We start from the raw sequence: 18,245 nt of genomic DNA, 5'->3' as shown, positions 1-18,245 counted from the left end.
AGTTTTTTTTTTTTTTGAACTCTGCATCTTCTATTTTTAGTAAGCTCACCTTGCAACTCCATTTTCCAAACTCACATACAGACTTTTAACAATAAATATCCACTGGTTTGATCTCTGATCTTTCACTAATTGACTGAGCTTTTACGTTTTTTTAGTATATCCTTTACAGAGTAAAGTAGGTATTAAGCATATAGGGTCAGACTGGAAACAGATATCTTACAAGCTAGTTGATAATCTTGATTGCAATTATGCCACTCATAAAGATGGACGAAGATAATCCATGGGAATCTCACTTGAGTTTCACTTGATAAAGTTCATCTAAGGCCTATACAGGAAGCATATTCGTAAAGAAGGTGATAAACTTGCACATATTAAGAAAATCTATCCTATCAATATCTAAAGTAGATGTGAGATGATTATGTTGGCTTTAGTTCACAACCTTCCACTATATAAGTGAGAACACTTCCATACTCATACTTAATTTTCAATTACAGAAAAATGAAGATCCCCAGAAAATGTCATCCATTCTTTTCTTTCCTACATCTTAATCTGTTTCTCTCTTTTTATCTCTCTATCTGTATTTCATACTTTCTGCTTCTTTGATGTTCCTTCTTTATCTCTCCCATCAACCCCCCCCCCCCTCTCTCTCTCTCCCCTTATATCTCTCACTCTTCATATCTCTCTCTCTCTCTCTCTCTCTCTCTCGCCCCCTCTCTAACTCTCCCTCTCTCTCTCTCTCTACCTCTCTCTCTTTCTCTATCTCTCACTCCCCTCTCTCTTTCGATATCTCTCACTCCCCCCCTCTCTCTCTCTCCTTATCTGCCTCTTTATCTTTCTCTTATAGGATATTAAAGTTGGTGATATTGTCACCATCAACTTATATCATGTTCCCCCAAACAGCTCCATCAACAGATGATGCAAAGAGGTTCTTGGTATGACATATACATACCAGCTCTGACCTTCGTCATTTCTATGGTATTGACAATAAATATTGACACACAAATACTATAAAAGATATTGGAGGTTCTCTTAATTCATGAAGCAATTGAAATATAATAGTCATAAATGTAAATCATTACTGATAAAGACAATAGGTCATCAAAATCAGTTTAAGGGTTGTCATAGCAACAGGATGGAGTTGGTGTTTCATTTGAAATGAGATTGAGATGATGTACATAGGTACTTGTTTATGTAGAGCCTTGAAAGTAATGGGTGAAATCCTGGGTAAATTGGTTCAAATGTCAAATTGAAGTATATTTCTCTTCTCTTCCATCCAGAGTTATGGGATAGCAGATAAATATGGTAGGATGGTTAATATAATTCTTACAGTGCTCAGGGGCAGAAAGAGGGAGAGGGGGGGGGGGGGGGCTCCGTTTTTATGTCAAAATAAATCCCATCGGAATTTCTCTCACTAAATGTTTCATTGTATCAATATTGTCCTTTAAATTCTGCTAATGAGAGCTTAAAAGATTGAACAAATGATATACTACAGATGTGATATTATGTTTGACAGGAAAGATATTTTTGCTTTTCTTCCTTTATCTTGTGCTCCAGCCCTCCCATTTCTAAAAATAGTTTAAGTAATAAGTCAACATCAGGAGTGATGCATATTTCATAATACACCCCTTCAGGGTTAAGACCGCCATTTTAATTTGTGAGTACGTTGCGTAATCAATGTTTTCAGATGCGCATGTATTGTTGCATCACTGCCTGCGCTGTGCGCTCACATCATATCGACACATGCGCTTTGCATGCTGCATAAAATAAAAGCAACTCTCCATATTTACTCGTAATCTAAAATGGTGCCCATGTCGGCGTATGAGCACTCATGTTACTGTGAAAGAGGGTATTCTGTATTATTATTATTTTTCATACTTAATCAGAAGAATGAAAATGGTGAGCTTCACTGTGCAGAATTTTTTTTTTGATACTGCTTTTTGCCCATTCACTCTGTACATCAATAATCACTAATCATATCCCAATTTCATGGGTTTCTGCTATTAACCATTTGATAAATAACCTTCCACATAAATCTTAAGAAATCACAAAGCTGTTCTGATATCAACAAGTAAAACACTGACTTCACCGAAGCTCGCTACCCACTGACTCCAGTCAATTCTGCAACAAGTAAATTTCAAGACTCTATTGATTTCACGACTCTCATCAAATTCTCATTACTTCCCCCCAAATCTCACATTTTGATATTGCAGGGTCTGGAGAGCATTTTGAGAATTCAATAAAATCCCATCGTTTATCCCATAATTGGGTAAATATTTGCGGCGGCACGACCTGCCAAAATGGGGCTGTCACATCATGTTGCTGAAACAGACATCAGTTTTGATTGGAGAACAGAAACTTTGTGACTCCACTCCATTTTCTTTGAGATATGAAGGAAAGAAAACAACTAGAAAGGACTCTGAAAAGAGGATGCAGATCACTGCTACTCTGACTTAGTCAGATCAATTAAGTCATAAGATTATTTATATATATATATATAGTGATTTTCTTTCAGCATAAAATATGTTTAAGCTCCAAATAGTACACAAAAGTTGTTTGAACTTGATGAACAAAATGCATTTAAAAAATGATTTATCTTATGTCTTATTCACACACCACATGCTATACTACTTCTGAAAGAGGTAATAATTTTTCTTTTGTTTTAATTTGTTGTTGTTTGTCATGATTTTTTGATGAAACTGCCCCCCCCCCTCCCCTTCAGTAACAATGTTTAGAGGGTTGGATCTTTCTTTAGCCTTCTCAACACTTTTTGAGGCATGTGCAACTGCCCCTCCCCCTAAAACAGAGGATTTTTGATCTGCCAGTGATAGAGACTGCTGAGATTCTGAAATGGACTGGAAGTGTGAATGGCAAAATTATTAGAATATCAGAAACAAGTCTATTGCGAACAGTGGTATCAAACCTACACACATTCACACCCACCATCAAAATTCTATTAAAGTTTGATTTTGGCAAGGACTGACCGCTAAATGATTATCATCAATGCTTCCAACAGAATGAAGGATTTAAATTTGTGAACAGTTTTCATCCAAAGCGAGGAGAAGGTGACTAGGCTACAGTCTAATATCAGTCAATTTAGGAGGTAAGTATGTTAAATGAACAGAGTGGGTGGTCAAGAAAACACTGAAATTAAGGGAAATTGCGGAAGAAAATTGAATAAAAACCAAAACAAATAAGAGACCGGTTGAAGGAGACCAACAGAGAATTTCTGATAGATAGTAAGATATTACAAAAACCAAAAAGGATGGTGGAGAGAGTGTGTGAGAGAGAGGGAGGGAGGGAGGGAGGGAGGGAGGGAGGGAGGGAGGGAGGGAGGGAGAGAGAGAGAGAGAGAGAGGGAAAAAAGAAGTGGATGAGACACAGTTAGATGAAAACATTGAATTGGAGTATGCTTGTGTATTCCCTTGCCTATTTCAAATCTTCTTTTCTATGCTTCTCATGTCAGCATGCTCAACGAGGAAAGTTTTTCAAATATTCCATCTCTTTGGGGCTTGAAGGGCAATAACACTGTGTTTAAGTGTACGAGTTAGTGCCCTTCTGGCTCTAAACAGACAATTTGTTGATATACCCTGTACTTGTGCCATAAGCAAAAGATTAACCATGGTAAGTGATGTTGAATGAAATGGATTTATAAGATGTACCTTTGGACCAATTGTACAGGATTATAAGTTTGTGAGATGCCCTTCACCTTAATACTTCAATCTGACTTACTGCATGAATACAAGACAATCAATCCACAGCGGATTGTAATGGATAAGCTCTCTAAATCTAGCTTTCTCAGCAGAGGGCACTATTTGCTGATTTTTTAATTTGCCAAATTGATCATTTAATGTCACATAGATAATCACTCCTTTGACCTATACCTCACCCCCACACACAGCTGTCAGCTAAAGACCAATAACAATCATTTTGAGCAGAAATTCCAAATTAAATAGCTCTACTCAATATTATTTGAGGGTGACATAAACTGAATGTACCTTAAGAAAATCCAGAAAATTTCACAGCATTTTCTAAAAATTACAATTGCAAAGGAATTTCACAGATACAATGTGTGTGAGCTTCGGTTCAAAGTTCAAACATCGATTGAAGTTGGACAAAGAATAAAATGCTAACAAAGATCTAATTCATGATCAATTTCAATAGTTATTATAACTAACAGTTTTAAATGTAAGTTGTAGAATAAATGGATCAAAATAAGATAAAAATCAATGTTATTTCTTAAATTCTGATCTTCTTTTATCGTCAATCATCCTCTATTCTTTTGTGTGATTAATCAATGTTTCCCAGAACAAGCACCAACAGTACCACAATTATGACTAGTGTCCTAGACAAATAATATTCATAACCATCATGAATATACAGATAAATAGTCCAATAACAAAGGTATCCAGTAACCTTTGACCCCATGCATCTCTCTCACCTGGTGCCCCTCTATAGGAACCCCACTGTGACTGGAATGCACTCCTAAAGGGACCAGAATGCTTTCTCCTCTACTATAGTCTATTGGTAATCATTCATCTATAGACTATAAAGTTCCTTACAGATATGTGAATGATTTGTGTTACGTGCATGCAAAACATTTTGGCCCAAATTCACAAAGGAGGTTTAGATTTAACCTATGGTTTAAACCTTCATTTACATAACCCATGATTTGAAAATTAGCGCAAAATAAGCGTACCTTGCCTTGTGCGCGTCTAATATTGGACCTCTGACTTGTGTCGTGCTTATTTTCCGCTTATTTTAAACTATGGGTTATGTAAATGAAGGTTTAAACCATGGGCCAAATCTAAATCTCCTTTGTGAATTTTGGCCAATAGCTTTGATCTGAAGAATAGTTGATGAAAGGTCTTTTGATTATAATATCAATCACTTTGTTGATATTTGATGTATTGCTAGCTGATTGTATATTTTGAATCAAGAATGTGCAGTTACTATTTTTGAAAATTAAAAAGGCCAAGTTTAAGTTTCTTCAGAGGACTGACTTTAAATGCCATCACTCTGCTGTAAAAATGACAATTAATATGGAGGATTAAACTTATCTTGTTCTCTAAAATTCCTTACAGGAATCATGGCAATTTCTAAATGTATTGCATCTCAAAGAAGAAATTCTAGACACATTGTTAAGTTTAAAAGTGAAGAAAATAAACTTGGGAACTTTTCGTGATTATCCATTACCTTGTATTGCTGAAAAAATAAACTTTGGTGAGGTTCAATCGTATCTATAAAAGAATGTCTTTCTTCTGTTATTACATGAATTTATTGGTTATTATAGAAATCTCACCTCCATTTATGTGGCACAAATCCTAGGCACTTATCTCCACAGCTCAAACAGGGCTGCCCTTTATCCACCTCTTCAAAGGCGGAATTCTGAAATAAATAAATAGGATATGAGAAAACATAGATAGTTAGTATTTGACAATACGTCACATAGTTTATTAGAATACAACAACTAAAAAACTCAAATGCAATGAATACCCTGGATGATGGAAGCCATGGTGACATACAAGTTCAATTGTATTAATGGGCAACTTTTTTACTACACAAAATAAGCTGCACTATTTTTTGTATTGTTTTCTTTCATTGGCACATTCCTGTATATCAAGAGTGTTAAGAATACAATAGTGAGACAATAACATTGGATATGGTCTCCCTCCAGTACTCCTCCTTCCGTTCACCCAAGAACAACCTTATCAATAACTGAATACATGCATTATTTATTGTCTGGATATCATATATTTTGGCAAAGCACCACTATACATGATTTATTTATGATTGCAAATGTCTGACAAAGGGCCATTATTAATGGCGTTAATATCTACTGCTGATGTTAACACACTATCAATATGACACAATACCAACAAAATTTAAATGAAATGAGTAAAAGGATAGTTCACTAATTGGCTGGTTTCAAGAAAGTGTTTCTAGCCTGATAAAGGATGCCCCCTTTTAAAAATATACTGACCAATGAAAAGTTGGGTGCATGAACTAAGCATGTATCAAGGTTCTACTACTGTAAAAAAAACCCAGACTTTCACCTCCATGAATGGTCACAAATTTCACAAGGTTGTTGAGATTTGCATTTTTTTTTAAATCACAATTTTGCTGTTCTAGTAAGTTTTCCATCATGAAAAAAAACCATCATTAACAATTCACAAAAGTTCTATGATGTGATTTAATCATACAGTATACAACCCTTCAATGAGAAGATGAAAAGAAATGGATTATGTTCAGGAAGCGATACATTCCTAAAAGAATGGCTCAATTTAGCAACGGCTTTGTAAAGGATTTGTTTCTTGTACCCTTCTGGCTTTCAGACTCTAATAAACCTGATCCTTGATTGATGTGTTCTGATTGGTATGGAGTGAAGACAATGATTTATGTCCTGAAATGATTGGATTAATTCAACTTAAAGGCATCATTTGACGATGTTAAATCTGAGATGCATGGCCGTACGTGTTATCAGTGTCTGTGATATGGTGTAATATTGAAGCCCTAAAAGAAATGCGCTTCAAAATTATCATGAAGTGCTTCAAAAAAGTAAAAATCTTTGAGTGACCAGTTTCACCATACTCATTTTCCCCAATAGACTGTAGTGTTATAAAAACCGTTGGGGAAATGTTTTTTGAAATTTCGATTTCCAATCATAAATATCTTGATAATCGGCATGTAAAAGTCATGGAATTCCTGACTGACCTAAGGTTTATAATTACGATTGCAGCATGAGCTAAATCCAGGATTTTGTTTCAGAATCTGAGGCAATGTTACAGAGTCACTTTAAGATGAACCTACCAGAGCAAGGAACGGGATATCACTTTCGAATTACTAGAAAATGATTGGACAGAATCTCATTATGATTTTGCCAACGTTTGACAGGGCTCAACACCAACTACTAAAGTTCAAGACAAATGATTCCCTCTTTTTGAAATAAACTCAAAAACTGTGAAGTTATTTAATTAAGAGATACATAAGGATTCTCTGGTCTTGAAAATACCCTCAAATGTACTCCTTAGATTTAGCAAAAGTAAGGAAACCTAGAATACAAGGCTCATTGCCTGTTCAGAGCCAGAAGGGCATTATTCTCTGTGTTCAAGAATATGAGTTTACGCCCTTTTGGCTGTAACCTTGATAACCAGCCATTTATCGAGTTTCATTCTATGCATGCATGATATTATCAATCTCATTGCTCTTCACCATTCTTCTATTTTGCTTTGCAGATAAACTGTGATAGATGAGTTTGTATGCAAAACTCTCTGCAAAATAACAAATTCCTTTACAATAATATTATCATAAACCCTATGGCCTATACTACTACTTTTGGTAGGGTCCATGATATTAGCAACCCCACACTCCGCCTTAGACAAAATATAACCTTGAACAAGATAGTTATGACACCAGTCTAGAGTTCAGTATGCTGTAACATATCTTAGAAGAAATCAGCCACAGAGATGGCAAGAAATAGGTCATGGATCAGATGTATACCAGGCAACCAGAAATAGAAACTATAGTTAGGTTCACATGACAGCCAATTGATATTAAGTTCAAGCCAAGGTTTCAAACTTCTTAGTTATCTCGTAGTTTGGAACCATGAAGATGGACCCGTAGTTATGAAACTGCGAGTTCACTTGAAGTTATAGCCCCCAAGTGGTATTAAGGTTAATGGTGGTAGTGGTGGTTATTTTAGTTGACTGCTAAGAAAGTTAGTAAGCAACCAGAGGACCGACGGTGATCCTCTGTGATAACTATGAGCAGTGGGGGTCCTCACTCAAAAATATTTGCCGTGTAGACACAACTAACCTCCAGGTTGTGGCAACTTTGATTTTTTGTTGTTGCAGTCCCGTGTGAACCCTCCTTGTTGTTAGAGGATGAGGTTTATAACTTTGAGGTTTTGATGTTGCCGTACAAAAATAGCTCATGTTTGGAACCATGAAGACGGACCCATAGTTATGAAATTTGAGTTCACTTGAAGTTATAAACCATGAGCGATATTACGATTAATGTGATAACTCTGAGCAGTGAGGGTCCTCACTGGAAAATATGTGCCATGCAGAAGCAATTAACTTTGAGGTTGTGGCAACTTTGATTTTGTTGTTGTTGCAGTACCGTGTGAACCCTCCTCGTTGTTAGAGGATGAGGTTTTAACTTTGAGGTTTGGCAAACTACGACGCTGCCGTATGAACACAGCTCAAGTGGAATTGTATATCACACAATTGGCAATGACCATACATACCACTCATAGTTTCATCGCAAGTAACCTCAGGATTCTGTAATGGATACAATAACCTGATGACAACTATATCTACTTGGTTGATGAAAGATATGAACAGAACATCAAAGGTTTACTGTTTCATTTTGGTTATAAATTGTCCAAAGTCTCATCTGACAATCATTTGCTTGAAGATAATCTGTTTTCGAAAGATTATGACTTGATATTTCCACTTTAGTCAAAGCTATAAAATGATGTTGAGACAAATTGTCATAAAACTTATCGATGAATGCTCCCCCCTCCCCCCCCCCCTAAAAAAAAATGATTGGACCATGATTGGACAAGCTTGAAACAATTTACTCTCTATGTAACAGCCAATTCAAAAGCATAGGAAAATCTGAAGCAAGCTCATAATGAATTACATTTAATCTTGAAAGAAGATAGGAAGCCTTTGATACCACTGGATACAAACAGAAGGACATTATGTCATATAGTGGCATCAACTATAACATCCTTCCGGCGCTGAAGATCATGATGTAGGGTAATGCTCTGACAGACAGTAATGAGTTTTGTAGGAGCTGACATTCTGGAATAAACTTGCATGTAGACCCTAAGGGGTGGCATCAAGCTTATTTACTACCATCATTCATCATACATGCATGTGTTGCTAAGGGATACGCTTACTGGTATATTAGAATCATTTACAGGGAATGAGGGAGAGACAGAGAGCACCGATGGGGAAGGGAAGATGGAAAGGGAGGAGGAGGAGGAGGAGGAGGAGGAGGAGGAGGAGGAGGAGGAGGAGAAGGAGGAGGAGGAGGAGGAGAGGAGGAGGAGGAGGAGGAGGAGGAGGAGGAGGAGGAGGAGGAGGAGGAGGAGAAGGAGGAGAAGGAGGAGGAGGAGGAGGAGGAGGAGGAGGAGGAGGAGGAGGAGGAGGAAGAGGAGGAGGAGGAGAAGGAGGAGGAGGAGGAGGAGGAGGAGGAGGAGGAGGAGGAGGAGGAGGAAGAGGAGGAGGAGGAGGAGGAGGAGAAGGAGGAGGAGATAGGGATGTAGAGAAAGAGAAACAGAAAGAGAGATGGAGAGTAAAAGGAAAAAAATAGAAAATGGTGAGTCCAAGTTGAAAATGGAATAGCAGGGAAATGACTATCACCTTTTTGGTTCACAGTCTTTGGAATCATTAGTAAAGATCTTCACCCTTTGAGGCCGTACAGTTATTTTTGGTGTTGTGTTACATATGATCAGTGACATTGGGGTGACCTTGGGGTAGAATGCTTTCAAATATAAACACATCAAGAATTTGTTTGACATAGAGTAAACATCTTCATTATTTTCGAGCAGCCCCTGAGAGCTACCCTTATGACCCATGACCTGACATTCAAAGTGACATTGAGATTTGAGACTTGTGTAACAGGATGGTGCTAGCTTCATCCTCTGACTGAGTGTAGGGGGGGGGGGACCATTTAACAGTTGTTATGAAACCATTCATCTTTCAACAAAACTATCAATACTGAAAGCATAAGAAACATCACTGAAACATTTGACAAATGAAAAGCACCCATTCAGGGGGGGGGGGAGAGGCTGTCACAAAGTGTTTCATATCTCTTTAAATTCTAATTCAAAAACATTTCGTACACTTACTTTATGTGAGTGTAGCATTCGGTAGGTCTCATCAAGTAGGCCTACACTGAAATCTGGTTAAAGCTAGACTACTTTGTGCATTTTTTTCCTTTTTAATCAACATATTTTCTGATGAGTGCAATAAAAAGTAGGATTTCAATATCTCTCAAAAAGGAGGACAGCCAATTGACCTTGTACTAGAAACATTTCTACCGGCCTACTCTCTTTGAATTCCCGGAATTTATATCACTGTTGGTGGATGCTAACTAAAGCAATGAACTTATGACCTCCTGGCGGACATGGCAGGGAAACATAATTGCCTGATTTCATGTTGCTCAAAAATGTGTGAGACAGGTGCAGAGAGGATGTATATGGTGACATCCTTCTCGCAATCCAAGTGATAAAAATATGCTCCCTACTGACTCCAAGCTAATCACACAATTACCACGGCTGCAGACATATGAGGACAAGGACTTGGGTTTCATGGCTATCATGAAGTCAGATCAAGTGTGATAGCAGGCGCTCCAGACTTCGCTCCGAACATTGGAAAACATGAAGATAAAAGCGTCTGTTTGGAGCCAGAAGGGCACTGACTCGTTTCATTTTACGCAGTGTTAAAGATAAACTCCAGTACTGGTAAAAAAAATAAAAATAATTCTCACAGAATCAAACGAAACTTACACTGAATGTTCAAGATTACAAATAAATGACATGTGCCAAACAATTTTGGAAGAAAATGTATACTGGCTGAGTAATGAGCATAGAAAGAAAAGGAAACTAAGGTAGTACCATCCCCGACACGATGTGTGTTGTCCCATATATAGCTTTCTATGTGAGTGATTGTTACTTTACCAAGACTCGGTCAAATTTATTATGATTTTGATGACTCCAGAACCTTGCAGTGCACACCAATACTTACATGCTACATGATCAACTGTTTCTGATCCTTTCACACCTTTTCTTTCACAATGCAATCGCATTACCAGTACTAAAGTTTAGCTTTAATGCTCTTCTGGCCCCAAACAGCCAGAATGTATCATTTGATGATATTTGTTTTCTAAAACTGAGAGAAGATTAAACTGAAGAAAACCCTGGCTTGTTAAATAGTATCAATATTTTCTTGTATTTTTTTATTCCTGGAAATGAAATACAATAACATTTTTTTTTTTTTAATTAAACAAAATCATGAATCTTTTTCTTTTCCTTGGAAATGTAATAGATCACAGAATATAAAACATGCCACAATGTCATTTTCCAGGACCTATAAGGCTTAAAATGGTTTTTGGCCTTAGGTAGCTTAGCAAAATGAAGTGGCTTGAAAAGATGTAATATGCATTATAATTAAAGATGTTTGTTAATCAAAAGTTCTTTTTAAACATATTTCAACTTACATTTTGCTATCTTTAAGCATCATAGAGAAGGGATATGCATTTACCAGCTCCACATCCTAACAATGTGGTTCTACCTTTGTGTCTTAAAATCATGATTTGCAACAGTTATGTAGTTTGGATTCCAGAAGCATATTGTTATGTCACTATATGTTGCTAATACCTAATACTTTATCTTGAGTAATGATTTCAAAGGAATGCGAAAAAATACAGAATGGTGTTTACCTGCCTCTTCTTAATATTATGAGAGAGAACACTCCGCACGCTGAACACTCGTCTTAACTTGCGAAACATCTTGATGGCACAATGCTAATTAAGAAGTTTTGAAGCTAGTTCTTCGTATCTAACATCCAAAAGTTTTGATGATGGTACGAGCAGCTTCATATCATGTAAGTTTTGCTCATAGTGACTTGCGCAACTATCCAAACTTCTCAAGTTCTGATACATGCCAAGCAGCAAATTCTGTGTTGAAGGGTGAAAAGTAATTCATAGTCTATCCTTGTATCTTCAGGTTAATATCCTGGTAACTTTAGAACACCAAGGCCTGACAATCGCAAGGAAAAGATCTGTATTGCCAAGTAGGCAAATACAGCATAAATCACTTCAAAAGACGTTCAAACAGAAGTTGATGAAACTAGTAAACGCCACACATATAAACTCCATCACGTCTTTTCAGAATTTCCTGTTCAAGATCCAAGTTCAATTTATCCACATTCTGCAAGATTATGCAGTGCTACAAGGAAATTAACATTCAAAATGAAGGGAAGCTCATCTTCTTATAAAACTCTTAATGTAGAAATTCCAGATCACAATGAACAACATAGTAGTTCGAAGGCAAGTAGGCATCTGTGTTGATAAATTCTGTTATGATGCTAAAGTTCCTAGACAAGAAACACTCAAATGATATTCCACCCTTGACATGGTTAGAGGTACACCTTGGATAAGATATCACAAAGTTGAGAACTTGTTTACAACTCTCCCCAATGAGGAGAGAGAGAGGGCATTACAGATCAGCTGACAGGAGGTATCCAGGCATCACCTTCATAACATTGCTCCATCACTCACAGAATGAAAGTTTGGAACCCAAGTACACTTTCTCTATAACCCTGGAACTTCTGGTAGAGAGAGGGAGAGAGAGAGAGAGAGAGAGAAGTTTCTTTCACCTTCCCGGAGGCATACCAACCAATCACCATAACGACCCCTCTGTCTTGGTTTGGACTTGGCAGTGACTTGGCAGCCACACTGTGCTCTGCCCAGTGAACCCGGTGGGAGAAAACTTATTTTGAGAGCAACTTAAATGAACTCATGCAGACTGACACAAATTCTTGCTTTCTTTCTTTTCTTCCAAGCCCCCATTGCACCCCCCCCCCATCCTCCTCTCTCTATCTTTCTCTCTCTCTCTATCCTCCCATGTCTCCTTGTGTTTTCTGCTGTCTTTTTCTATCCAACTCTCTCTTCTCTCTTTAAAGTAAAAAAGAAATCTTCTCAGGAACTCAGTAATAAACGATGTGTCAGAAATGTTTATCAAGAATAGCTTCAAAATCAGATTTATGAAAAATAAAATTATATATCAAGCTTAAGAATTAGTTTATAATGCTAAATTGTGAAATATAATCAACCTGTTCACTTAAATCTAATTCTAAAATATCAAAATAAAAGACTTTTATTTCATACATGCTATGTAAAATAAACATCTAAAATAATGGAGTGAGTCATTTGCAGCCATAAAAAAGGGGTCATAAAATAAATCAAAAGCATATAGGCATTGGAAGCACAAATGATATGAGAGGAGTCTCTTTGTCCAAAAATAAAGAAATAAGAACATACCACGTTGTGTTCTATTTATTTCTGAAGACTTAATAAAGACTTTTGATATCTGTATTGCACATATATATCACATTCTTCATGTTAAATATTATCTTTGTTTGTCAAATTAGGATCAGTGATTTCATCGGTGATTAGAATCACAAGTAATTCAATTTAAATGAAGGTAGTTCCCCCTTTTACGATAAGCAAAAATTCCATGTCACTTTCAGTGGCTTAGGCATATGGTAGAACCTCCACTAGGCTTAAAAGTGTCATTTGGATGATTTGTGAGGCACGCTTGATTTACCCCTATCTGATCTCAAGAAGTCAGAAGCTAGGACATGAGCAAATGTCAAGGACCAGTCTCCTAATAGTCATCATCTTCTTTTCAATTATATAAATCAGATATGAGACAACCGATCCGTCCATTACTTCTACTCTACCTATTTCATCCTCATCCTTTCACAATTATCTCACACTGTCTCTAAGCGGGTGACAATAATGTGTTTGTTTGTATGTTTGCTTGTTTGTTTTTTGCTTTTGTTTTGATGTTGCATTTTTTGCTTTTGTTATATTTTTGCTTAATTGATTTTTTTGCCCTAGTTTTTTTCATATGCTTTAGCATTTAATTTTGCTTTTGCTTTTGTTTTTGCTTTTGTTTTTGCTTTTGCTTTTGCTTTTGCTTATGCTTTTGCTTTTGTTTCCAAAATTCTCAACAAATTCTGCAAATTTTTACTGAATGAATACTACAAAATAATCTTTCAATGAACTCAACAGAGTATAATAAACAACCAAGAAACAAAGCAATGAAAGATAAGGATGTTAAAAAAACAATTATTCTAAATGTATTTCTGATTTTTCAGCAATTTTTCAATAATTATTTTAAAATCTTGATGTGATGGTGCAACAGTTTCTTCAGTCAGTATAGTGTGTTCCAGGCTTCAATTCATCAAGTTGAGAAAGGATTTTAGGTTTTAGGGTTATGGTTAGGAATAGGTATAGAGTACTGAAGTTATGATTTTATTACTATTAGAAATTGATCACAAGGTGATCCTATAGGATAATAACTTTGTAACTAATTCACTGAGAAACAAGACAATCCCCTTCCAGGATTTTACTACTTTCCTTTTACAAAGTTCTTGATAAGCATTTATGAGAAACAAGCTTTCTACTATGATCTTTTCAAGAGAGAATGTATGAGAAAAGAGAATGGGAGTAGGTCAGTGACAATGCTGATCCTTGGCATACTTATAGAGAATGGAAGATGTGATGATTAATTCCCAGTCACTGTCTTCCCATCCATGCTTGCCTTCAAGCAAGATTTAGCTCTCTCACTCTTTTGGAAGATAATTTTCAAGTCGATTTCATGCTCGTCAATGGTCTACTTGACTATGAAATTGAAAGTGCATTATGGACAATTATTCCGCTTCAGTATGATCCCTTGCTAATCAAAGGAACAAGAAAACTTATCACTCTTATTACTCAAATTACCTCATATTTTGTTATTGAATATTTATCCTATTATCTATATACAGATAAACATTTTTTTTAAATAGTTTTTTTTTAATTCAAAACAAAAATAGGTTGCATTTTAGAATGAATGTTTAAGAATTGTTTGCATGAGACTGACCTAATAAATGGAAATAAAATACGCTCTTATAACCACAACCATATTAAAGTGCCCTGAATTTACCAATAAACATCAATTTTTATGGTCATTTAGTATATTTTTAAGAGACTAAAACTTACAACACTCATTTGGTTGTCCAATGACTTAAGACACTTTTTCAAAGTTTAATAAATCTTCTATTATTCTAATCCCATTAATTCATGATTGCTACAAATGTAATACAAAAAAAGTAATATATATATTTTGTTGTTGTTATTATTGTTCTTTGCTATGTGAACTAGCAAAAGCTTGTCTAACAAGAAATCTCATTGTTTTTCTTTTAATTCATCTTCGTCTCTACCCTTCCCCATTCTTTCCCCTTGCAGCCCCCTCCCGAACCCTGCCTAAACTTCTCCAGCCCCCCTCTTTCTCTCTCTGTCTTTCTTTTTTTCTCCCTCTCTCTCTCTCTCTCTCTCTCCCTCTCTCCCTCTCTCCATATCCCCTCTGGCATGTAATCTAGAGTAGGTTAGTGCAGTCAATAGGAGCTCCTGCACAGAATGTCCTACACTATAAATTGAGATTTGGTGTGAATATGATTGCAGTTCACTTTGGTCTCTTCATGTCCTCCTGTCTATCATTCATGCAACACCCTAAGGCATTATGGGTAGAGATTTGTTGAAGTGCAGTTAAAAGATCTTTAACCTTTTCTCTCTGTATTTAACCTATATATGAATAGGAAAGGTTATACATGTATCAAACTGATTTCTCTACGGTTTAATGACTAAAAATGTTCTTTTTCATTTAGATAGAGTAATAGTAATAAAACAATGGCCTTTTCCATAAGTATAATCATCTCTCTATTTTTAAGATGTATGTATTAAGTATTATTGATATAAATGTAGGAGTGAAAGTATCCATTGTAAACTTACATTTCTAAATAAAAAATCTGCTAGTTTGATCTGACTGAACGTGTAATAACCTGAACACATCGAATCTTAAACTTTCCTATGAAACAGTCGGCAAAGCATCTTCTGTAATCTCTTTAGCAAGATTTTCTGAGAAGTATTTTTGTTATAAAAAGTACATTGACACAAAGAAAGTCTTTCCCCTTTCTCTTCCTCACTCTCATTATCAATCCCCAATCACTTCAGTGAGCTAAAATTAGCACTCTGGCACAGATTCCAACAAATAGATGTCCTACATTTTCAAGACATTTACTCTTTAGAATTCCTGAGGACTTTAAGCGATGGCGGTGTTCTGTTATTGTGTGGGCCGATGCAGCGGGCGGCGGTGGCGTAGTGCCGCGGCAAAGTAATGATGAATCATTGGAATGACGATACAGCAAGTACCCAGAGGGTATATAATCTCAGAAAGCAATGGAATTGAGGGTATCAAGGGAGAATGGTGTTTGCATGCAATGGGACCGCATCAAGGGTGTACGTGACTGGTAGAATGAAGACGCCGATGTCCTCCGGTCTGACAGGTAACGCATGGGTGAACTCGGCCCATTGCTGGTATGATCATCAGGAGATTGGAAGATTCTTGATCCTCGTAAAGTCACAATATCTCAATTTAATCTTTCAAATTGGAGAACTACTTGGATAAGTTGCATAAGGTATGCTCAGAGATATAATGGAACAGAGATATAATCATGAGAGAGAGAGAGAGAGAGAGAGAGGGGGGGGGGGAGAGAGAGAAATGAAGAGATATTTAATAAATAATTTTGCATTAAAAGACATCTCAGAGCCCTGTCTGTACGCCCCTACTTTAAAATTACTAATTCATACATGCTCTTCTTTCACTCATAAATTTTCAATCAGGATTAAAAAAAAACCTCCCGCGTTACATCAAATAAAACAGACAATGTCTATAGTTGTTTTTGTAATATATCTAACTGACCAGTAGGATTAAACTTGATTAATTTTTCATATTTCAAATAAGACAACCATGATAAATTCAGGAATCTCCAATAGAAATCTCAGAATTTCTGCAGTGAAATAAAGTGAAGATACCTACATGTCCAAGATCTTGTGCATGAATGTGCAATATGTATCATTATGACGTACAAGTACAGTATTGAGTCCCTGTCCATAAGTTCAAAACAATATTTGAAGGATGATAGAGGGCAGTATGTATCATTCTTCTTAGAACGCCAGTGGAACACTGGCATACATTTTGGGGACACATCAAAAGGAAAGAGATCATATTTGGCATAACTTATTTATTTTAGTATTTTCATAGCTGTATGGACCGTCAAGTTGATTGGCTGCACATTTCTTGCCAATTTAAGGTTATAGTGCTAGCATGACTAGTTGGCAAAGAATCATGTATATTTATATGTCTTTTTAAACCAAAATAAATATATGAAATAAATAAATAAATAAAAAATAAAAATACTTGGTCTTATAAACTTCTGTCATGATCTGAAGAGTCTGGTAAACTTTTCATGAGAATCGTTTATACAAATCCATTTTCATAGCATTTCTACATGAAGCAAAACAATTGATATATCACATCCATCTTTTTTTAAGAATGTTATATTGTCTAGTCACTTCAAAAAAATGATTACCGGTAAATCATTATAATATTGAATGTAAGACCCTGCCTTTTTTAACATGTGTATCAGAATAGTTTTACAATAAAGATAGCACAAAAGGAGAGGGATATGATTATTATACTTTAGTCATTCCAGAATGAAGACAAACATGATTTTTTTTCTTTTTCCCCCCTTTGAAAAAAATATATTTGGGGGAATATTATTCTTTCTCACCCAAACTGAAAAGTAAGAAATGATAAATCTTTTGAAATATATCAATTTTTCAAGAATACAAGACAAACTGTTGGTGTTTGGCATAACAATGATTTGTTTTCCTTCATATATTGTCTGGTAAGATATTCTTGATAAGATATCAATACCTAATAAAAAGGCAACAGCTGAATATTGTGCATCATAGAATAACGGTTTTCAAATAAGCCTAGTCTAACCATTGACGAATGACGAGATTGATCCACAATCTTGCTTAATACCCATACTCAACATGCATGTATAATAAAGTGCAAAGAACTACATAGATCATAGAATGAAGATCTCAACCCTTCAATTCACCTAGCATACCCTCATCCAACCTACTTATCACTAATCAATGCCTCTCTCACCATCAAAGAAAAATCAATCTCAGATTCTCTCCGGACTACTACCATCTTCATGCTGCTGTCAACATACCAAGTTCACTCTACTCTCTCCCTCTCTGTCTCTCTCTTTCTCTCTCTCTCTCTCGATCCCCCTCTCCCTCTCTCCCCAGCCCTTTCTTTCTCCCCACCCCTTTCTCTCACCCCACCCCCTTTCTCTCACTCTGCACTCTCTCTGTGTCTGCCTATCTCTGTCTGCATATCTCTCTCTCTCTCTCTCTCTCTCTCTATCTCTCTCTCTCTGTCTCTCTCTGTCTCTCCCTGTCCCATCTCTGTCTGTCTATCTCTCTCTTGCAGTATTGCAATGTGAATATACTCTACAGGTATTTTTATTAGAGCACAGAATATTGGATATATGTTACTTACTTCAAGGTATACTGTCAAACATTTTTTTTTTCAATGTGAACGTTTATCT

At 36.2% G+C, this 18,245-nt stretch overlaps 1 protein-coding gene across 1 annotated transcript in view; it reads right to left on the bottom strand.

Moving 5' to 3' along the window:
• LOC762640 (prickle planar cell polarity protein 3-B-like) overlaps positions 1-12,240 on the bottom strand; it is a 55,363-nt gene extending 43,123 nt beyond the window's left edge. The window contains exons 1-2 of the mRNA XM_030995817.1: positions 11,452-12,240; positions 5,300-5,385 (exon numbers count right to left, since the gene is read on the bottom strand). Coding sequence (XP_030851677.1) covers positions 5,300-5,385; positions 11,452-11,520 — 155 coding nt within the window. The 5' untranslated portion in view covers positions 11,521-12,240. The remainder of the gene's footprint in view (positions 1-5,299; positions 5,386-11,451) is intronic.
• Between the last annotated feature and the right edge of the window lie 6,005 nt (positions 12,241-18,245).

Source organism: Strongylocentrotus purpuratus, unplaced genomic scaffold, assembly GCF_000002235.5.
Source record: "Strongylocentrotus purpuratus isolate Spur 01 unplaced genomic scaffold, Spur_5.0 spur5_contig_854, whole genome shotgun sequence".
NCBI classification, from domain to species: Eukaryota; Metazoa; Echinodermata; class Echinoidea; order Camarodonta; family Strongylocentrotidae; genus Strongylocentrotus; species Strongylocentrotus purpuratus.
The sequence above is the reverse complement of the archived record's forward strand: the minus strand, read 5'-3'. Positions and strand labels throughout refer to the sequence as shown.